This window comes from Copadichromis virginalis, linkage group LG17 (assembly GCF_057382275.1).
Source record: "Copadichromis virginalis isolate Kocher_CV1m ecotype Utaka linkage group LG17, C_Virginalis_male_GT1.1, whole genome shotgun sequence".
In the NCBI taxonomy this organism is placed as follows: Eukaryota; Metazoa; Chordata; class Actinopteri; order Cichliformes; family Cichlidae; genus Copadichromis; species Copadichromis virginalis.
The window spans coordinates 1,230,001-1,252,442 of record NC_140634.1 but is presented as its reverse complement, the minus strand read 5'-3'; the positions used below and the strand labels follow the sequence as shown (position 1 = coordinate 1,252,442).

At 45.5% G+C, this 22,442-nt stretch overlaps 1 protein-coding gene across 5 annotated transcripts in view; it reads left to right on the top strand.

The window, feature by feature from the left end:
* The first annotated feature begins 2,149 nt into the window (after positions 1-2,149).
* The window catches only part of sbf1 (SET binding factor 1), a 47,969-nt gene continuing 27,676 nt past the window's right edge, over positions 2,150-22,442 (top strand). For 2 of the 5 annotated variants that reach the window (XM_085435870.1, XM_085435869.1), the window contains exons 1-5: positions 2,150-2,408; positions 19,057-19,142; positions 21,049-21,186; positions 21,263-21,391; positions 22,211-22,321. In XM_085435870.1, the coding sequence (XP_085291996.1) occupies positions 2,354-2,408; positions 19,057-19,142; positions 21,049-21,186; positions 21,263-21,391; positions 22,211-22,321 (519 nt within the window). In that variant the 5' untranslated portion in view covers positions 2,150-2,353. The remainder of the gene's footprint in view (positions 2,409-19,056; positions 19,143-21,048; positions 21,187-21,262; positions 21,392-22,210; positions 22,322-22,442) is intronic. The other 3 variants (XM_085435873.1, XM_085435871.1, XM_085435872.1) reach the window with 2 other exon arrangements.

The window sequence follows — 22,442 nt, the reverse complement described above, 5'->3', positions numbered from 1 at the left end:
GTCCCGGGTCACAGATAACTCTGAGAAAGGAGAAGAGCCAAGTTTTTACAGAGTTTTGGGAAAACAACGCTCTTCACAAAAAAACATGACATCCCATGAACATGATAGCTTGCAACCAGAGAGCGATAGGAGCATTAGGTCAAAGGTGAAAGCACAGGAAGTGCTGGGAGTCTCTCAAGGCTGTTACAGTGCTGACAGCAAGGACAGGCCACACGGATGTGGGCTATTAGGCCTTCCTTACACACTACTGCATCATAGAAACTGACACTGCAGTCTGGAGCCTCGATCAGTGTGGTGGAGCCGTGATGAGAGACGGTGGAGCTGGGGGAATGTTTTGGCTACACAAACATTTTGGCAAATCTGACAGTATCTTTGTATGGTTTGGCACCGAGGCTGAGGGTGTGGACCTCTGCTCACACGGAGCAGATAATTAAGGACTGAATGGTAATTTGGGCCTAATCTGTGCCGCTAAATGGTTCCCATAACATTCCTTTGGAATATGAATTCTCAACCTACTTAAAGTGGAGCTATGTGCTAAATGTATTATTGGAACAAAACATTAAATGTTTGCATATTAAACATTGGCTTTGTACAGCCAGAAGCAGAGTACTCATGTAAAACAAAGAAACCCCCAAACGTTAAAGTTTATTTCAGATCAAGTTAAAAGAAGACTGAAACACAATGAAAAAATGGAAAAGTCAGTAAAAGTAGTACGCCAATAGCAATGACTGTGAAACCGACTGTCTGGTGTTATTTAGATCCCTCCCGAGCCATCGGGGCCTGAACACGGGGCCTCTGAGGATGTGCTGGGTCATCTGGGATTGCGGGCACCACTGAGGAACTTGGAGCCAGTGTGAATGATGATTTTCGTCATGATAACTGAGCAGTTTTTACAGTTTGGGAATATCATCCTGCCAGGTGAGGCTATGAATGTGTTCCCCATCATAAAATGTTATGTGGAGGAAAAGTGACAGACTGAAAGCGCTTTAAAAATGAGTGCTGTAAAACAAACACTGCACAAATGGAAGGAGGCCCAGGCTGTGGTGATGTCATGCTATCTGCTCAAACCACTAAGAAGCCTCGCTGCTGCGTTCCGGACTCGCTGGAGGTGAGAGCGAGCCAGAAAAGAGGAAGTCGCAGCAGTTCAGACTGATGTGGGGGAAATGTTGTAGAACAAACCCATCCAGGTGTTACTTGCTGTTGCATCCATAACACAGGAGAACAAATGGGGGTCCCTGGAATGATTCACAGAAATCGATTTGGAGACGAGCTCCAGCCTCTTGTCATTACTTTAAGGGTTAATTTTCAGCATGATGAAACATGAGTAAAACAGACAAAGCTACTGTCTTTTTAAGTTGAAATTTCCTCTTTTTCTCCATGACTGACGACAATTCAGACGAAACACAAACAGGAAATTTTGAGAAAGAAGGCAATAGGTCTGGAAGATCATCATTCAGGCCGATCATTTTCAAAACGAGGGTGCCTGCTTTTCATTTCAAACGTGTGTGTTCATCACACGCGTCATTATGTTTGCTCTAACCTAATCTTTGCATACGACATCTCTGTAGTGTCTGCACGGTCAAGCAAAGGAACAGTTTGAGGTGCTCCAGTAGTCTGCACCTGTGATGTTGGGATCTGAAGATGGAGGATGAAAAACAATCTGCCACAGTAATCATGTGTTTACTTTGTCGCAGCAGAAGTGGACCTCACTCACTTAAAACAATTGTTTTCATTACTGACTAATCAATAAAAACTGTATTTTTTGTATTAATATGACGCTTTATCTCAGAGTGTGCCCCTCTGATTCAAACATCCAGTGAACATAAAAACACTCAGCTAAAAATAAATAAATAAATCATCTTTTAAAAAGAACCACTCTTCCTAGCTTCTGTGGTGAATCTGCGTCTTAGTTGAAATGCTTGGGCTTCGCTTAAGGAGGACTGCGTTTGGCTGTTCGCTTCAGGAAAGGCAGCTCCACTACATTTCTGTGGGTCCTCTTTCTTTCCGGGCACTGAAAATCCGTCGCCACCTTTCACCCCTTTAGCGCCGGCACTGTCGAAACTTCTTTGAGTTTATTATAGGTTTTGGTCAGACTGTTGGCCCCTGAGCTGGTTTGGCTCCCCACATGGGACATTCCTGTCGAGCAGCCCCTCCCTGGAAGTCTCTCAGTGCGCAGACTCGCGGCTCTCCGCTGTCAGGGCAAGGCAGACTGACAGTATGGCGGCGGGGTGCAGCTGGAAGGATGCTACTGTCGCCCGTGATGTGTCTGTCGCCGGCAGGATGTGAATGGACTATTGACGGCACAAAGAGCAGAGGATTTAGCGCTAAAGGCCTGTCGCCGTGAGCCTCCAAGATGGCCAGGCTCGCCGACTACTTTGTTGTGGTCGGTTACGACCTAGAGAAGCGAGGTGGGTGTTTGAGTTAGCCAGCCCTGCTAGCTTTAACGGCTGTGGGCAAACAGGAGGAGGGGAGGGAGGCGGGGACGGGCCAGGCCCCCGTTCACAACTAACCGACTTGGGCGCTGTCATTTGGCTGCTAGCCTCAACTTTAGACCGGGGCGCGCAGGCCTCACGGGATTAGTGTAGTTGAATGCGAGGCTGTCAGCCGGTGTGTCACATTTGTGACTGTAGGAGAAGCTGCTTGGAGAACTCCATTACAACCGCCAACTTCCAATGGCGTTTTAGCTTAGGAAACCGAGCTGCCTCACTCCGGTGACAGAAAACTTGGGCTAACTTCATTTGCTAAGAGCTAACGTTAGAAGGACTAGCTTTGAGGGGCTTTCAGTTTGGTCGGTGAGACCTGAGACGGATTTATTCACCCGCATCTTGCCCGTTCTCTCTCATTTGCAAGCCTTAGAAGTGGCGTTTTGGGAAAATGACTTGTTTCAGGGGTAGCTTAACACAGGATGTGACAGCGATTAGTCAGTGTTGTTGTGGCTGCAGGGTCCTGAATAGCCACGCTGCGTTGACGTCCACCTGGACTTGATCAAATCACTTTAAAAGTACAAATCGATGCTTCTTCCTGCCGCAGTTGCTTATTGTTTTCTTTGTGTGTGTTTTGTCTGGATTAACCTAGATGGCTTTGCCCCCCTCTTGAGCCCCCTCGGACCGGAGCTGTGTTCCCTCGCGTTGCTGGGACGGGGTTTGGACCGTTATCCGAGCCCCCCTCCCTTCAGCCTGAGCCTTGGCCTAGATCTGTGCCGTATAATGGCCCGTTTAATCATGAAATATTCAGCTCGCCTATCCAACGGAAGCATGCAACTTGTAACGCGGTTGTCTTTTATTTAGAGTGATTTTTTTCTTTTGCTTATGATTTATTCAGAAGAGGCAAATTTGTAACATGACGAGGCCCTCGTGGCTAAAAGCAGGCTCTGGACTGGCTTTTATCGTGATGCTGGGGTGGCCTACATCCCCTTTTCTGACACATGAATGCATTTATTGCGTCTTGTATGTTTCTTTCAGAAGGGGGGAATACAGGATGTTATAACGTGGACGCTGCAAGCGCTGCAGAAACTCCCCTTCCTGTGCTACAGTGCTTGAATGCATTGCAGAGCAGAACATGCCAGTAAAAAGCATCTGGGAAGCAGACATTAAAGCCACGGTGGCTTAATGGATCAAACGCTCCGTGCCTCATAAAAGCCAAACACTTTGAGGGTGATGATGATTTTTGGTGTGGCTACACTAACGTTGCCTTTCTAGAGGCTGAAGGCGTTGTTGTTGTGGTGAACGTCCCCATTTGCAACAAGGACGGTTTTTGCCTTCATCCACGTGCTTGGTGGGTCCATCTTCTTCTAGTTTCTTCTGGTTCCAAATGCAAAGCTTCCATTATTGTTTATTTGGAGAGTTCTGACTTTAAATGTGTTTATGCAGGATTACTTTGCTTTCTTCCAATGCTGCAGCTACAGTGTGCTGGCACTAACTGACTGTAAAGAAAACACTTGGCATCAACAATGAAAGGTCCTCGAGTATAAGAATACCAGGAATTCTGCAGTACAGTGGCGTTTCCTCCTGTGTCTAAATATTTCATGCATCCTGTCTACGTGTGTGTGTGCTTATGTTAGTTGGGTGGTTGCTGCTTGTCACTCAGTTAGTGGAATGTTTTGCAAGCGTGGGCACTGACAGGCTGTCGGGGCTGACATCATCGCTGCTCATCTGCCTCTTAGAGGAACCATGTGGGTGTTTACAAACACGACGTCCATCTGTCAGATTTTTTGTGTCTCTTTGCTGACTTTTAAACGGATGCGAACCCAGAGGGAAAACCTTGAACCTTTGTTTATCCGGGAACTGTTCTGCTCTGCTAAGATGCCGCCTTAGACAATCTGTGGAGCCCTACTTAGAGCCAAGATGGCTGCCTGCGGCTTGGGAAGAGTTCGCAGTTGCCCCGAGGTGTGGTGGCCCTAGAGAGGGTCTCTTGAAAAACTCAGCATGTCACAGTGTTTTGACAGCGGTGTGCCGAGTTGGCGACCAATTGGATTCACAGTCTGAGGCCCAAACAGGAAGTTCAGGCGAAGAAGTCCAGAGGGAGACTTATGTTTAGAGTGAGAATCCATATTGTCCCCCAGTGCGTGTCTGAAAACCAGGAAAGAGGCGTGTTTGGTCTGAGGCTCTGCGAGTTGGTCTCATTCAAGACTCACAAACACACAGGCTCTATTGTAGTTGGTCTGTGTGCCTCTGGCGCTCCGTTTGAGGGTGTTGGTCATTGTGGCGGCCCTAAACAGAATGTAGGATGGCTGTTTTGAGGCTGCAGTGACAGCTCTGGTAGCCAGCCTCCTTTTACACACAAAAACATCTCCACAGCTTGCAGTCAAGTAAGGAGGACACGGAGAGGGGCACAGAGGGGATGACCGAGCATGAATCGGGCTTGTGTGTGTCATGGTGTGGCTGTCGTAGTGGAGTTGTGACACTGCTAACAGGACGTCAGTGGCATCAATCAGTGTGCTGTGACTCTTGACCGGACAGATTTGTAGCAGTGATTGTGGTGGAGATTGGGTTTAAAGTTCCATGTTTCACCTCTGGCACCACTTTTGTTGCCACGGCTCAGACTTGAACGAATGACTGAGACTGAAGCATTATTTAGCTGTAGCAACGATGAACTTCACGTAAGTGATTTAGAGCGTAATTGTGAAACTATTTCCAGTATGTGATTCCACGTAGAAAACAATTTCTGTAAAGAAAGAACAAAAGTGTGTTTGGTTTCAGTGCTGAAGCTTGTGAATCTCATTGGCAGCAGAGCTGTGACAGAGCTCGGATCACTTCCTCTTCACACACCGCGTGCATACAGCGTGTCTCTGAGACGTGTTAGGGTTGGACCGTGCGATGATACTCGATGTGAAGTTGCAGATTTTTGATAGAGCATTTACACTGTACACACACAATCAGGATGTATTTTACAAATCACTCAGCAGCACTGCTTTATAGTCATATCTGATTTTTATATGAATGTCTGCAAAGCATTTAAAGCTGCGGTCAGTTGTTTTTTAGGTTATTTGACAGAAAAGTTTATAAACTTAAAGTTGGTACATTAAAGATAAATAGAAGTGAGCAGCGGTTTGTGGAAGGCACCACATTGTCCCAGCATCGTGAATACGGCGGCTGAGATAGATGTCACCGTTCCACCTCCTCGTGTGGTGGGTGGAGCTAAAGACGGACGAGAACAGAACACGTTCTTGTGCTGTGAAAGCAAATTTCACATTCAACATGTGATCAGGCGTCTCCTTCACCAAAGAAGCAAAAACCAACAAAACGTCATAGTCTTCCTCCTCATCTCAAGCATCATCATCAGATCAAAAGTCAGGCCTCCAACACAGGAAAATGTGCATGAACATTAGACATGTGACCTTCCCGTCTACCGACAGCTAGCGAGCCGGCTTAACAGCGGCAACAGTTGGTTACAAGTTAACAGTCTTGGTCTCGTGTGTTCTAAAATCCACACCTGCTCTCTGGTTGCATTCTCACATTGGATGAGCTTATTTGCAAAGTGCCAAGCAGTATTCGACTTCAAAGAAAGTTTTACGGATGCCAGTAAACTGCTAACGGTGGCAAAACCAGACAGAAAGTGGAGAATATGCTCAACAGTTCACCTCAGTATGGCTGCCAGCAGTCAGAAGGGACTCGCGCTGATTTATCGACTCGTCTCGCACTCCTGTCACAGTTTTACAGCCTCCTCCAGAGTAAAAACATGTTGACAGCTGTGGACAACAGGCTCTACTCACTACAGATGAACAGCAGCCAGAGTTATTTGTCCTACAGCAGCCACCGTATCTAGGATAATAGTAGGTTTTACCTGTGATACCCTCTCTTAATCTGCACGATGTTATCATCTGTCCACCTGCTTGCCTTTACGTTGTCTTGGGAAATTTCTTCAAATTTGGCACAAGTGTTCACCTGATTAGAAGTTGGTGTGACCCCACCACAAAGCGGTTTGGCCATTACTCAAAACTCACTCTAATAATGATGAAGTCCAACACAAATGTCTAAAAGTATTACTTGTGAGATTTTACATCCTAAAGGTGGTGTGTTATAAAGTTATACAGAAAGCTTTGGTGTTGGTACCAATAACATTTCAGAAGACTTGATACCATATCTCACACGCATCAGTCTTTGTCGTGTTTTTATTTAAAATATTTTCTATAACAATCAAATAAGAACGCACAACTTCTGTACCCACGTTCTTGTAGAAATATAGGAACATGTATGTGCTGGCATCATCTGGTACGAACATATCTTGTGACCTTGCCAGTTTGAATGGTTGGAGTATCGAAGCTGTAACTCTGTGGTGCTTACAGGCGCGTTCAGAACTGAGTGAGCAAATGCAAGGACAGATTTACGTGATGCTTCATAAGGCTCAGGGGCAAATAAAAACATTTCATATTGCAAGTGAGATGAAGCGAGGGGGCTTGGGGAGGATAGAGGAGTGTGTGTGACGCTGCCAGCAGTGCCTGCCTGTGGGCAACCACTTCCTCCATCGCTCCAGAGCAGCAGCCTTTCAGGCCCTCCAGAAATAGCCCACACAATCTGCCTTTCATAGGGGGGACAGAGTGACGCTGGGTCACAGCCGTGGTTGTGGTGAACTGCAGCTTTGTGTGCGTTTGTGTGTGTGTGCATGCAACTTTTGATGGCCTGCCTGTTTGTGGCTGTCTCTGAGTGATTGCTTTATTACCATGGCAACGTTTACCCGCATGTGGTCTGCTGGTTGTGAAGAACAGTTTTGGCGTGCTGACTAGTAAAAATGTGGATATTTGAAAACCCCCCTGTCCTGTTCTGTCCGAGCTGCTGCAGGGGGCAGTACCTGGACAGGCTGCCAGCACACAGGGAAAGACCACCTTTGAAACGATAATGGTGACCCACAGTCTGAGTTAGTAGTGGCAGCATTTGGGCTCAATTGAAAGTTTTCCCAGTTTTGGTCGAGTTGACTGATTATAAATATAGAGTGATTTTTATTGCTTGCTGTTTTCAGTGATGGCTGCCGTGATGCTGAGTGTTGTGAGAGTCATACATGCTCAGCTTCAGGTGTGTCCGCACTGGGACTCGAGTCGAGTCAACCAATTTGCCATTTTTTCTTTGATTAGTGTAGGATTATTTCAATAACTGTTAACACATGGTTTTAGATATGACACGTCCACATCATCAATTATGGCTACGAGTCATTGCAGCCCTAGTTTAGGTGAGGATGGTGCTGGGATAGAGTGCAGGATGCAGCACACATGACACGTGGATTAAGTTGGCCAAGTTAGTACTGTTGCTATTCTCATGGTGGTTCAGTAGAAGAACGTGCAATAACCTAACTGTAATCGGTGACTCTGATTGGCCGTAGGTCTCGCTGTGTTGCCTTGTGCTGCATACAGCAGTCTGTCTGCTTTTCTGAATGCTTGTTATTCATGAGGGAGACGACGGCCCGTGTGTGTGTGTGTGTGTGTGTGTGTGTGTGTGTGTGTGTAGGGGGCTATGGATACCTCCCTCCTCATGCTTTGATGGTTTCCCTGGAATTTTGAGAATTTCGCTGTCCCCTCACAGGACAAAGGCTGAGTCAGTGCCGCTCACAGTTAGCCCGTCAGAGCTCAAGGGAGCAATCGTTGCAAACCCTGCGGGGTGATTCCAGCGTGTCCGGAGCACGTCTGATTTAAAGATGAGATGGGGGTTGTTAGGATTACCAGTGCTGGCTGCGTGCAGCTGGCTGCCTGTTGTGGTAACCACACCACTATGTATGTAAGAGGATGATGCTCATTTTAATCTTCTACATTTTTTAAAAGAAACTAATACCAATGGTGAAATGTGTGCGTAATATAAAATCTGTGAAAGCAACAACATTAAGCTGGCACTGTGCAGACGTCCTGCTATTAGTGCTTTGTGCAGTCATTTGTTGTTGTTCTTCCTGCAGTAAGAACTACTGAAACTTGACCAGTGGTAGAAGATTAAGTCTCATCTCTATTAACATGGACTCCAGATCAAATCTGCCCCTCAGTTACCCACTGTGCTTGTGCTAATCTCATACGAGGCCTGTGATTGGTTTGAATATACAGATTAGAGGTCGCGTGCCGCACCCAGTCTGTGCCTGGCTGCTCTCTCCTCCCCCAGAACAACATCGCTGAAACTTATTGACGTAATGCTTTAGGTACATTCGTGGTTAACAGTTAGCAGGCTTAGAAGTATGATAGAAATGTCACATCATGTCATGTAGCTTTGAAGAAACACTTACTGCATGTCTTCCTGTAAAACAGACCTGCTCTTCTTTTAATTAAAATGTTATATAATGCAGTAGATGGACGTGTTTGTGAAACATCAATGAATTAATCCGTGAAAATTTCAGACACAGAAAAAGTCACGAGAACGAGCTTTTATAAAACTCTGTATAATAGACTCAGAGTGGCTTAGTGAAACTACATATTGGACCAATAATTAGGTTAATCAATTGAATTCACATCATGTATTTGTGTGCATTAAAGTTGGAGCTTGCAGCTGTGATATGAACGCACTCTTCTTCCGTCAGACGTGACAGACTCAGATGTGCAGGACAATTCTGGGTCTGTGTTTGTGATGCTCAGCTAATGGGATGTGCACCTGTGCACTTCCAGGAAAATATCCATTTGTTTCATTATCTTTTTGTGAGAAGGGAGGAGCTGGCACATGGTTGTAGGGAAGGGCTAGCTGTGCTAATGAACCCATGTGTCAGGGTGGTGCTGTGCGCAGGTCAGCTGTTATGCTTTGCCCCAACTTGTCACAGTAAACTGGCTGAAACAGCTCTGAACCATGACGGAGCCTCCGCCATGTTTTACACATGGCTGCAGAAACTCCCCCTGTGACCTCTTCATACATACTGACAACACTTTGAACCAGAACACTTCAGACGTGGACTCGTCACTCTGATGATCTGGTTTTCAGTCCAGTTCTGGTGCCGTTTGGTCAGCCTGTGCCTTGAGAATGGCTTCTTGACAGACTCTTTCCTGTTGAACGCGTTTCTGCCGAGTCTTCAGGGATCACTGTATGGATCAGCTGAAATCTGTCAGCCTTCTTTGCCCTCTTGTTTCTGAAGGCCGTCACTTTCAGATACTGTTTGTCTGCTGTAGGCCTGAAAGTCTTCATTTGTTCTCTCAAGTCCAGTTTCTGTAGACCAAACACTTGGTTCATGCTTTCAGTTAAATGTCTTTTTATTGGTTGAATGATTCATGCGTTATTGTTAGCTGGTGTAACAAACAAGCAAAATGTTAGAGTCCAAGGACTAAAACGTCAAATATAAAGAAATGAGGGGTGCCTGATAACCTCTGCAGTGTGCTGGGGGCTGTCCCGACAGAGCTGTCTGCCTTCACTGTCTCGTAGTCTGGTTCCTGTTTGGTTATGAGACACGTAGTTGTTTCTTGGCTGTTGGTTGCCCAAGTAACCAGATGTCATGTCCGTTACGTGTGTGTAGGTGATTAATGCCATGGAAGTTAGTGTGACATAGGAGACTGCAGCGGGAGAAAAGACAAATGAAATGATTAAAGGGATTTAATGCATTTCTGAGTAAAGACAGAGGTGTGGGTGCCAGGAGATAAGGCGCAATAGCACACATCTATTGAGTCAAGTTTCCTGTTGCCGTGCTCAGGGGGAGAACACGGAAGCAGAATCTACATCGTGCTCGCCGGGACCATATTTCCTCTATGTAATGATGTGATGAAGAATCTGCTTTTATTAATTAACGCGTCTTTTCTCTGTGCTTGTTGCCATTAAGTTTCCCAAAGTATTGAAATCCTGATGAAGCTCTTACACCCTCATTGCCCACCGTGCCCCACGTCCTCCTTATAGATGTGTCACAAAAACTGATGGTGTGTGTGTGTGTGTGTGTGTGTGTGTGTGTCAATTTTCAGAGAACTTGCTACAAATTTTTAAGAAGTTTCTCCACCGTGTTTAAAAGAACTGCGACAGGGGAAGTTCAGTTTCTTTATGAGGTGGTTGGTTGATGGAGAGCATACAGTACCAACTAGGGCTGGGCGATATGACCCAAAATTCATATCTCGATATTTTTTTTAAAGCCATAAGTTAAGAACAAAAAGAGAGTTCTTAGTCACACTGTGTCCCAGATGTCACACGGGCACTTTTATTTACATACAGCGTAGATGTACATGAAGAAATTACTCAAAAATAAATTATCAGCATTTATTAAATAATCATGGTCCATAAATAAAAGAAAACAATGTTGTTTTTGTGCATAACAAAAAGCTCACAATTGTGCAGTCAAAATGTAAACTAATAGACGCTGAGCATAATAACAAAGAGACTTCACAGCTGCACCACGTCTCTGAACAGGTGCCATTTGTGGTCCTTATACACACACAGTACGTATCACTCCGCGAGGCTCCTCCCCGGTAGCCGTAATCCTCCGACATCAAGCCGTGCAGCTCCGTAGCTTAGCAAAGTCATATTAAAACATTTTTTGACAGATTGCTGAGCGCTGTGTACCACATAAAATCGGTTTGTGGTCAGCAAGCACAACCAGAATTCATACATAAGGCGCGCTGTCGATTTTTGAGAAAATGAAAGGATTTTAGGCCGTGCAGCTCCTCCGGGCTGCATGTCGTTAGCGCGGTTAGCTCGTTAGCGCGGTTAGCTCGCTAACACGTTGACGCCGTCCAGCCCCACGCACGGTAACTCGCTAACGGAGATTTTCCGCTTTCATCTTGTCATTGCCTGCAGGTGAAGCTATGGGGGAGGCGGAGTTGTGTTCAGTGAAGGAGAGGCGAGGCCGAGTAACGTTTCGTAGAGACAAAAGTGGACGAAAGAGAGGTATACCTGCGGCTCCACAAGTATAATTATAACGTAACATAGACTATATCGATATAAACGATATTGTCACATCTTATATCTCGTATGAAAATATATCGATATTTTTAAAAAACTCGATATATCGCCCAGCCCTAGTACCAACTACTACTCATCACAGCCGTGTACTGCTGCTGAATGGTTTTCAGCTATACAAATACAGAATTTAAGGACCAGTAAAGATATTTCATGTGAAATCTAAATCCACTGTGTCTGATCACTGTTTGCATGTAGCGCATAAGCTGTGGTTGTTAATAATAACATGGTTTTCTGAGGTTACACAGAGCTCCACTACATGCAATGCTTTGTTCAGATTGGTGCACCTGTTCAGGAGGACAAGTCTTTTAGTGTTTTGTGATTTCAAAAGTATTTTAGAGCTACATTTTAATGTCTGCTTAGATAATGAGATATCATTAAATATGGCAGTCACCAAAAGCCCTTTTCGACTCGTGCCTACTCAGCTACTCAGCTCAACCCTGTTTGGTGGTTAGGGTTTTCCATCAGGTGGTAATAACTGCTACCTGCTGCTTTTTAAAATATTATATGTGGTGTCCCTGTCACATTGCACGGGACCTTTGGCCATGGTACTCTATTGTAATGGAAAACATCTAAAACTGACTCGAGCCGAGTACTGATAATGAAAAGCACAGACCTAAGTGTTAAAGCTCAGGATATGAAAGCTCATAGTTCAGAACTGAGAGTTCAGTTGATTGAAATGAGTGATGCTGTCAGGCGTGCTGTACAGCAGCGGTCCCCAACCTTTTTCTGCCACGGACCGGTTCATATCTGACAGTACTGTCACGGACCGGCCTTTAAGGTGTCGGGGATAATGCAACAAAACAAAACCAGTACCAGCATCAAAGACGATTTATTCATAACACACGGGGAAAGACCCAGGGAAACGGAATTGATGATAAAACCCTGAAAACCACACACCCGAGCCTCAACTCTCGCGGCCCGGGACCAAACGACTCACGGACCGGTACCGGTCCATGGCCCGGGGCTGGGGACCGCTGCTTTACATCACAGAAAAAATGTCTTCCAGGGTTACAGGCAGAGTCAGGAGGTCGGTTTATGTGTCAAAGCCCCAGAAACGCTGGCAACACTGACAGTTTCAAACTGTTGTTTTTGTTTGTTCTGCTGCTCTAGCAGAGGAGCGTGCACAAAGGTAGAAGATGCACTGCTGTCTCCTCTATGCTGGGCCAATCAGTGTCGAGCAAAACCACAGTGAGGTTACCAACGTGCTGCTCCGTGAGGTTTCTTTGAGGGATTTGCTTGATCGGGATTGGAATCCACAGATTCTCGTCTTATGTGAACTGATTTTAAGCCGTATAAAGTCTATTTTGAGCCGCACATATATATTAGAGATGGACCGATACGTAATATCGGATCGGTCCATCTCTAATATATATCTGAATGAAAACACTAATTCTGTGTTGTCTTATGCTGTTTCTGAACATGATGTGAATGAGTAACAGGCTGACGGTGTTTGTCTGAAAGTGTCGAGTGGAAGTTGAATGGTGGGTGGATTTGATTCAGAGAGACTGGGGAGTAGATGGCCTGTGTTGTGGGAGCCTTGGCTTTTTTCCCGTGCTCTTCAATGTGTTTGGCAGCAGAGGACAGCTGGAAACAACATGTAGCTCCAAACATGAACGTGAGAAGAAATTAAGCTCATGTTATCAATCATCAGCCTTGTGACGTGTTAGATCTGAAGCAAGTGGCATCCTACAGCTGAAAGTTTGGTCGCTCTGCTGGGCCTCTCTGTGAGGCCGTTTCCTCTCCTGGAAAGCCCTTTCTTTTTGTTTGGAGCTTTGGAGGGGGGGAGCTTTTTGCAGGAAGGATGTGAGTTTGCTGAAGAGCTTTTGCACAAAGAAAACGTCCCACATTGTCTCCAGGGCGACGGCGTTTGCCAGATGGACCCTTTTTTTCTGTGTTTGATTCTTAAAAGGCGTCTTTGCTCATCCAGTCCGGTTTGAACAGGGATTGTCTTATTTGAGGGTATCGTGTTATCCAACACCAAACTGAGAGACACTGCTGAATGTCAAGTGTTTCTTATTAATGTGCTGAGCGGCTGTATGGATTTCAGGCACGGTGAACCATACTGTGTACCCACGAGGAGCCTGTGTGCTTTAGATCACGCACAGAAACACTGTCCTGGATGAGTATATTTGACAAATGGCACGAGTGAGCGATGGTGTGTAAGCTGGGCGGACAGCAGAAAGAGCAGGACCGAGGGTGTGGTGATGATGATGAAGTCATAGCTTTTCACCACGAAGGCCTCAGTTCTGCTTTGGAGATGTTATCTGAACAAAGATGCAGTCCATGCAAGCTGAGAATATGTTAATGATGTGTGCATTTGCAACTGCATCATCTCGGCATTATCGATGTTTTCCACACAAAGATTCTGTGAAGAAGAGAAGATTGTGTCTGTAATGGGTTGAGTGCACAAATGAAAGGAAGCAAGCTCATGTTTTATGAAATGAATTAGTGAACACTCCCTTTTAAAATGCTCAACACGACTACCTCGTGTAGTTGTTAAGTGCTTTGTGACTGTAGAAATTCTTATCTTGTGGAAGTGCTCCAATTCCATCCTTTCAGATTGAGCTTGGCCCACAGCGCATCAACCAGCTCTCTGTCTGCAGCAGTTGTGCCTGGTGGCAAAGGCTCTCCATCCAAACAAAGACTCTTTGGCCATCTGCTGTCAAAGATGGTGAAGAAAGACTGGAAATGTAGCTGAATGATATCCAGGACCACAAATGTTCACCTTGCTGGGGCAAAGAAGCTCGTAAGGGCTCGGGTAGATCACTTGTAGCACTGAAACTTCCAGAATAGGAAAGTGAGGGAGTGTTCACTTGTAACTTGATCTTTGATTGCTAAATAACAGCTGCTGTTAAACGGCTGGGAAACATTGGACATGTTGTAGCAGTTAAAACGTGAGATGCCAGAAAAACAGTTGCAGTGCATGTAAACGTCCTCCCCGGGTCTCGTTCGGTGGTGACGTTGCTTCGGACCAGCCTACATAGTTACAAATCTGCACACACACCAGACTCTGTGGTCCTGACTGCTGTCACCGTAGAAACGGCCTGATGTCGTGTCACTGTGGTTTGGAAGCTTGCGAGAAGCTGCGGTCTGCTTCAGCAGCAAGAGCGTGACACACAGACAGCTACACACTCGGTTCAACCCCGAATGCCATCGTTCAGGGATCACATGATCATTCAGGCTCCTTCATCCTGTGTCACTGCCAGCAGTCATACGTGTGAGGAGTCATCGCTTAACTGTGGCGCACACACTGACCCACGTCCTCCCCTCTCCTGCCCCTTCACCTTGTTGTGTTTCTACCATTTTTTGGTAACCTTTGCATGACCTGCTCATCTTCATGTGTTCTTGATCACAGTGGATTGTGGCTCCAATTGTACCTGTGGGATAAAGTAGTATAGCTCAAAGCTGAATGAGAAACCTGGTTGATTAGATGGGGAAGAGTTAGTTGGACATGTCTCTGTCACTGTAAAAGCATAACTGTTGTCACACTCTGATTGACGAGGTGGATGTCTAAACTGAAACACAGTACAGTGCAGCCGTTAGCACTGTGGTCGGCTGGTTTTAAACCAGTTCGTTTGGAGGGGTTCCTTTTGTTGTTTGAGGTGTTTGAAGTCGGTGTGGCTTGTGACCTCTCATTCTCTTTGACATTTTTACAACGTTCCAGGCCTTTGTGTGTATGAGCTTGACCATCTTACAAGATTGATTTAGCATGTGATCGGAGCAGTTGTACAGATTATATCGGTAGGTTAATAATTAACAGCCCTGTGCACACTTTCCTTGTTCACATGAACTAAGACCGTGAGCGACTGTTCGAGAGGTTATCACTGTGATTTAATTAGAACAACACAACCTGAACACATCTTGGAGGTGTGACTACTTCTGTCAGCTGGAGCAGGGCGATATGACCAAAAATATTTATCACAATATACATTTGAAAATTTGCGATAACGACATAACTGACGATATAATTGACACGAGACAAAATACTTTACAACTCCACAACTTTATTAGTGCAAAAAACCCCATCAATGTATTTTCACTTAAACAAGCAGCTGTTTCTTATGTGCATTAAAGTTATATAAACACGTAACAGTGCAAATGCAAATTCCTCGCTGACAGTTTAACCAAAAGGCATTTCCAGTGGAAACTGGCCGACACATCCTCAGCATAACCATGTATAATATCCACAAAACTTAAAAAGAGGTCATACACACACAATACGGTAACATTATGTTGAAGCACAGTACGTATCACTCCGCGAGGCTCCGCCTACGACAGCCGTAATGCTCCGACAATCCATCGAGCGGTGCGGCTTCGTAGCTCAGCAAAGTCGCACTGAAACATGTGACAGATTTTCGAGCGCCGTGCACATAAAATCGTTTCGAGGTCAGTAAACACAACCAGAGTTCATACATAAGGACACGGGATTATAAGGGGCTCTGTCGACTTTCAGAAAAATCAAAGGATTGATTTTAAGTGCGCCGTATTTTCCAAATAACGACGGCCCGCTCTGAACCAGTTCTGGTTCATCGTTTCATTCAACGATCCGCTTTCGCCCTCCTCATTCTGCGTCGCCGCCATGCTTTTTCCGCCATGTGCGTATGTAAACAAAGGCACTGCGCATGCGCGTTTTACCCATATTCTATCGCCATATTTCATTTTCTTATCGTTGGCAACATTATACCGGTATTACCGTGAACGGTATGATATGGCCCAGCCCTACTGTCAGCAGAAGACGAGTGGACATGAAAAATAGCGTTAAAGTGGCAGAGATACGAGGTGCTTCACTTCAGGTCAGAAGTGCTAGAACCACAGTATAACCAGGATGCTGACGTTTGGTTAGGTCTTTAGCTCTGACATAAAGTGAGCTGTATCCAAATGGTCACGTGTAACTTATCAGTTTTTCAGCTACTTTTGAGATTTTGGAGATTCAGGAACTGCACCGTGATGCTACCCCTAAAAGATGTTGGCCACGTTGTCGTCTCCTAAGATGAAATGTACGTTATTATCCTTGACAGGAAAATGTGACTTGGTCAGCAGTGAAACTTAACTAGCACCATCTTGGCCTGCAGCTGGCAACAGCACATCTTCTTTGCTCTGCTGCCTAAGTGAGCTTGACGTAGCATGAACCACTTTTCCAGTTGGTGCAGTTCTGGTTAGACTGGCCCTCAACCTCAAGCACATCTTTACAGCAGAACAAGGACTAGTGTTGTAGTTGATGGACGAAATTGTGGAGTACCCTGTGTAACTCTGGGGCCAGTCTTTGAATGTTATTAAGGGCGTGGTCAGCTACACAGGAAGTAGAAAATTGGGCCAAGCTGGTGCTAGCTGGTTGGCAGCAGCTGATCTTTCAAAATAAAAACCAGCTGATTGTCGGAGCCTGTGTGTGTGAAGGACACTGATCCCAGAAACATGCTGTTTTAAAACACGGACCAGGACATGTTAGAACCTGGTTATAATGAAAAACCTGAGAATGGCCAAGGATGAAAAGCCTCAGTGCAAATAATCCATATCCATTCACTAACCTGCTGTTGTGTAACAACAGGTCAGGCTGATAGCTGGATGTCATCTGCTCGCAAGGCCGCTCTACTCGATGCACATTCCTGTCACGCCGCTCAGACTGAGAGGCAGCTCTTTGAAACAGCTCTGTATGCTCATGCCTGCTCTTGCAGGAACAAAAACATAATATTCCAGAAACACGCTTTGCCGATCTGATCAGCTGTTCGTAACACTTCCCACAGTGAAACAGACGTCAGCGCGAACTGTCGCATGTCCGCCATTTCCTGCCCGAAACCGGAAGTGACGTCATTTTCGCGGAAATTGTAGTTTTTTACTTGTAGGCCTTAAAAGCCTATACTGGTCATGTTTGACTTTTCTGAATAGTTGCTGGGATGCTTAGAACTCAAACTTCACTGCTGTAAATATTTTATTTTGATGCACCTGCTGTTTTCTTTGCAAATTTGCATCATAGGATTGTTTTTTTTCGTTTTTCAAATTCAGGTTGTATTAATGAACTTGTGAACTTGCTCTGGTGTGTACGTTAGGCTAGAAAAGTTTGTGTGTGAGCTGCACTCAACGTGCCGTCCCTGTAAGAGCTGAAGACTTTTTAGATGTATTTAGTTTCACTTCATCATCAGACCGTTGGATCTGCACTTTGAACTTTGAGCTTTTATTCCACACAGCTGTGTTTGAAGCAGACAACTTGTAGTTGTCTTCCTGAGATGGTGTCTTGAGTTTTTTCCTTTCTGAGCCCTGATCTGTGGGCACGCAGCACGTCTGTCATCCTAACCTACCTGTCGTAACTTTCTGATGGAGTGAGGTCATACATTTCAAAATAACCTTCGGTAGCCCCTCCCACCCCCAAAATCCCCATGAACAGGTTTGGTCAAATGCTCGTAGACTGACTCGTCACATTTACATTTGCACCCGTCTCCTTAGTTTGATGTGCTTCTATCAGCTCTGACGGTGATTTTACGTAGGTGTTGTGTCAGTTGTGATCCAGCAGATAGTACAGAGGTGGTACTGTAGCTCGGGGCTTGTCAGTTAGAGGGCATAGCTGTATCGCTGGCTCAGTTTATCAGTTTTGGCTCTGCAGATTTGATACGTGGAGTCAAAGTGTTGTAACATAGAGCCTGAAATGATCATAACAACCTCGTAACTCGTCCTCCGTCTCATTTCTGCTGGGTCTTTGTTTTTGTGGGACTCTTTGCTTATTGTTTGCGTTCCACACATGCCTTTTGTTTACATGTCCATATGCTTTATATCAGCTGATCAAAAAGAAGTTTGTGGTGACAAAGTAAGTGATAGTTGTTGTGTGTAGCTTCCCTCTCCAGCAGTGGGGTCAGCATCAGCTCTCTAAGGACATGTTATTTTTGGCACAGTGTGGGAATGAGGGGCACTCGTGTTAAAGTGAAAGGAAACGAAGCCGTCATCTTTGACAGCCCCGCCCCACAGCGTCCACGTAACACTCGCGTACAGGCGACAGAATGAATTCCCCTGTGTTTTGGGAGCTGGCCTACTTTCTGTTTTTGTATCGTCTGTACTTCTGGTTTAGTTTCTCAGTAAAGGCCCACGGGCTCTGTTGTTTGCTCTGAGACACATTTGCTACATAATGCTTTAGGTTTGTCTAATGCTGGTGAGCACCTCTTCTTTATTTAGTGTTATATTGTTGTGTTCTGTATATCAATCCTTTGTACTGGGTGGATTGAGTGTATTCTCTCTGCGGATGAATGCCGCCATTAAGCAGCCTTCTGGGCTTCAGCTGGACCTAGGCTGAAAGACGGGCTTGTGGTGGTTACATAAGTCCGCCATTGTTGTGTCATTGTGCCGCTGTGATGAGCCAGGCCCTGACCAACAAAGGAAATGGCCTCATTAACCAGCAGCAAACAAGCATTTTAACACATCTCACTAATGTTTAGCAGGCACACGTGAACCCATTTAAAGGACAGGCCTGACAATAAGCTCGTGAATACAGCTGGAATCATTAGAACTGTTCATTTACAGTCACACATGGTTTTTACACATGAGCTTGCTGATCACACGTGTCACTTCAACTTTGGCTTCATCAGGTAGCTTCCAGGTTTGCATTAAGGCAAAAACAACTACATGAGTATTTCACTCATTCATGCTTCAGGTCTAAGAGGACTGTTGGTAGAAACAAGCAGACAACAGCTAGCTGTAAGGAACGTACTCAGACCTCTGGATTTGTCTCTCTGTCTCTGCACAGTGGAAGGTGAAGGTCAAGGTCGCATTCTCCAGCGGTTTCCTGAGAAAGACTGGGAGGACAGCCCATTCCCACAAGGCGTAGAGCTGGTAAGTCATGTATCTGTGATCCTCGGGGGCAGAACAAGACAGTTAAATCTGTCAAAGTCAGCGGTTCCATCCCCTCGGCAGCTATAGGCCCTATCAGGCCACAGCAGCTGCCACGACCTGTTCATGTGATTTAAACATATACTGCTTATTTCGTTGTCATGCATAGGTGAGCATGTGCAGAAACTGTGGAGGACTGACCTTCACTGCAGTGCTGTTGATGCTCATATTGACCCTGTCCATGTCAGCCTGACCTCACGTATCCACTTTAAACACACGTGTCTGTCCTGTTCATTTAAAGTAGTTAGCTACTGACGTGAAACCCTCAGTGCTTACAGTGACTTTCACTCCTATGCATATATTCTAGCTTATGATTAGATATTCTGCATAAAGGCTGGACGTTAGGTTGAAATTATGTACTGAATCTAGGGCTGCTCGATTATGGCAAAAATGATAATCACGATTATTTGACGATATTTATTTAACAATAACAATGTATTGAATAAAGACTTTAAAAAATAATATAAAATAGTGTGCAAATACTGATAACAGTGCAAATGTTTGCAATATAAGAAATAAATGAAAAATGTAAACGTCTATGTTTAGTGAGCTTTGCAGTGTTGCTCTGTGGTGCAGCTACACTGTAGCAAAGTTTACACACTGTGTCTACTTGATCCACGTCTGACTGAACCCATAATGTTTCCACACCACTGAAGGTTTTTACCTCTTTTAAACCAACGGCAGTCACTCTCCTCTCCAAATAACTTCTGCTTAGCTTTCCGAGCTTCCCTCGGGTCCTCTTCATTGTTGTGACACGTGTTCAAAGAGAGGTGCGCTCGATTTGCCACACGGAGCAGTGTGAGAGTAAAGCACGAGGGAGGGGCTAATAATCGGCTCAGTCATTTTTAATGATCGTTCAAAGCCCAGATCGTAATCGAGATTAAAATTCGATTAATTGAGCAGCCTTAACTGAATCTATAACAAACTGCAGAGCCATTGTGAAATATTCACATCCTGTCATCGGATCAGTTGATAGCGTCTGAATCTAGGTCGGTTGTCTGGCCTGAGCAGTCAGTGTGGTTAAAGGGGTCGGCGAGTTAAAAGCGTATCTGCGCTGTGATTCAGAAACGGACGACGACAAAAACTAAAAATGCTACGTGAACGGCTTTAATTAGACTGGAGGTCCATGTTTACATCAGGCTTACGTCAGCTAACTGACAGCAGCTGACACAAGAATGACAAAGACAAACCCTGTAAATATTGATTCTGTGTCAACACTGTGGCAGAATCGACGGCTCCACTTATGTTTCTTGTTTTACAAGTCAAGATTTAAATGTTACACACTATAACCGATTGTCTTGAAATCGGAAACTGATTTACTAATAATAATGGATTGCATTTATATAGAGCTTTTCAGGACCCCTCAAAGCGCTTTACAATGACACTGTTCATTCCCTCTCACATTCATACACTGGTGGAGGCAGCTACAGGTGTAGCCACAGCTGCCCTGGGGCAGACTGACAGAAGCCAGGCTGCCATATCGCGCCATCGGCCCCTCTGACCAACACCAGTAGGCGGTAGGTGAAGTGTCTCGCCCAAGGACACAACGACCGAGACTGTCCGAGCCAGGGCTCGAACCGGCAACCTTCCGATTACAAGACGAACACACAACTCTTGAGCCACCATCGCCACGTATATCACTGTCATATACGGGGCCGTCGCTCATGGCGAGCTGTGGTGCAGTTGAAGCCCAGCCCTGGATGAATCGAGGTGTTGTCCCACCATGTGATCTACTATTGTCTGATACGTTTGCTAATGTTTATCTTTCTCTTCTTCGCTGTGTCTTCACCTCTTGCCCCAATATTGCCACCACCTTCCCACCCCTCCTCCCCTCCTCCCCGCTCTTCAGTTCTGCCAACCCAGCGGTTGGCAGCTGGTTCCCGATCAGCTGCCTCCCTCCTTCTTCGTAGCGGTTTTGACTGACATCAACTCGGACCGTCACTATTGTGCCTGCTTCACCTTCTGGGAGGGCCTGGACAACCCCCAGGTGAGACGGTGTCAAATGATGATTCAACTGAAACTGAATAACTTAATGTGACAGTAATGTGTGACCCTGTGTTCAGCTGCAGAAGGCTGAGGCCAGCGAGGCGGACGAAGCAGATGAGGTGCTCTCCGTCGTCCAACCAGCTAAGATCTTTGCCCCCAAGAGCTTGGTGCTGGTGTCCCAGTTGGATCACACCGAGGTGTTCAGGGTACGGCTCACACAGCTTTTCCACATGTGACATTTATGTATGTAGATATGACACAACACAAGATGAACAACATTCAATTAATATCCGTTTTATTTAAAAGATGAGTGAATGTTGACAGAAGAAGGAACTAAGAAGCTGATTGGCTGGAGTTGGATTATGTGTGCAGGTTGATTCTGTTTGTGGGGGTTAGGGTTAGGTGGCGGTGTGTGCACACGGGTGTATCTACACATGCATGGACGTCCAACGTGAAAGAAACCGCACAGCTTTCTAAGTTATTAAATCATTCTCAAGTCATCACAGTTTCAGAGCATTTTCTGTTGGACCGCCCGTGGTTTAAGACTTTACTGTGCAAAGTTTGGACATAGAAAATTCCTTTTTGTAGTATTTCTTTTTAAAAAGCCCCGACCGACCTTCAGTTCTGAAGTCTGGACATTAAAGTCTGGTAAAGACTAGAGGCTGACATTCTCTCTTACCATGAAACTGTAGTTTGGGACAGAGACATAAAAAGGCCCATATTTGAGCTCACAATAACAAAGCTGCACATTACCAAAGAGAACTTTCTGAGTGGTATTATCGTCGTCTTTCACAGGGATGCAAAATAAAACTGAATTTGTTGATTCTGATCATTTTCAAGCGTTGTTAGAGATTAGCTGCGACTTGAAGACAGACATGCTGACTCCAGACAAACACCTGACTGCACTGGAACCTGCGGCCTTGCTGTGTAAATGAGTCTGCAGCCGTCTGTGTGTGAAACCCTGCTGTGGCCTCGGTGCTGGGTTTGCCGTTGACCCTTGACCTCTGTGTTTCTTGGTTGAACAGAACTGCCTGGGGCTGATCTACACCGTCCACGTAGATGGTCTGTCTGCGCCCTTGGAAACGGTTGTCGGGAATCTCCTCACTTGTGTCATCCCCATCGCTGGAGGCTCCCAGGTATAACTTCCTGTCTCTGTCACGTTGACGAGGTGATGATTTGAGTTGAGGGGTCATTTAAACCAGTGCTGTTTCTCCCTGACCGAGCAGGCTCTGTAAAATGTGTTAATGTCAGACTTTA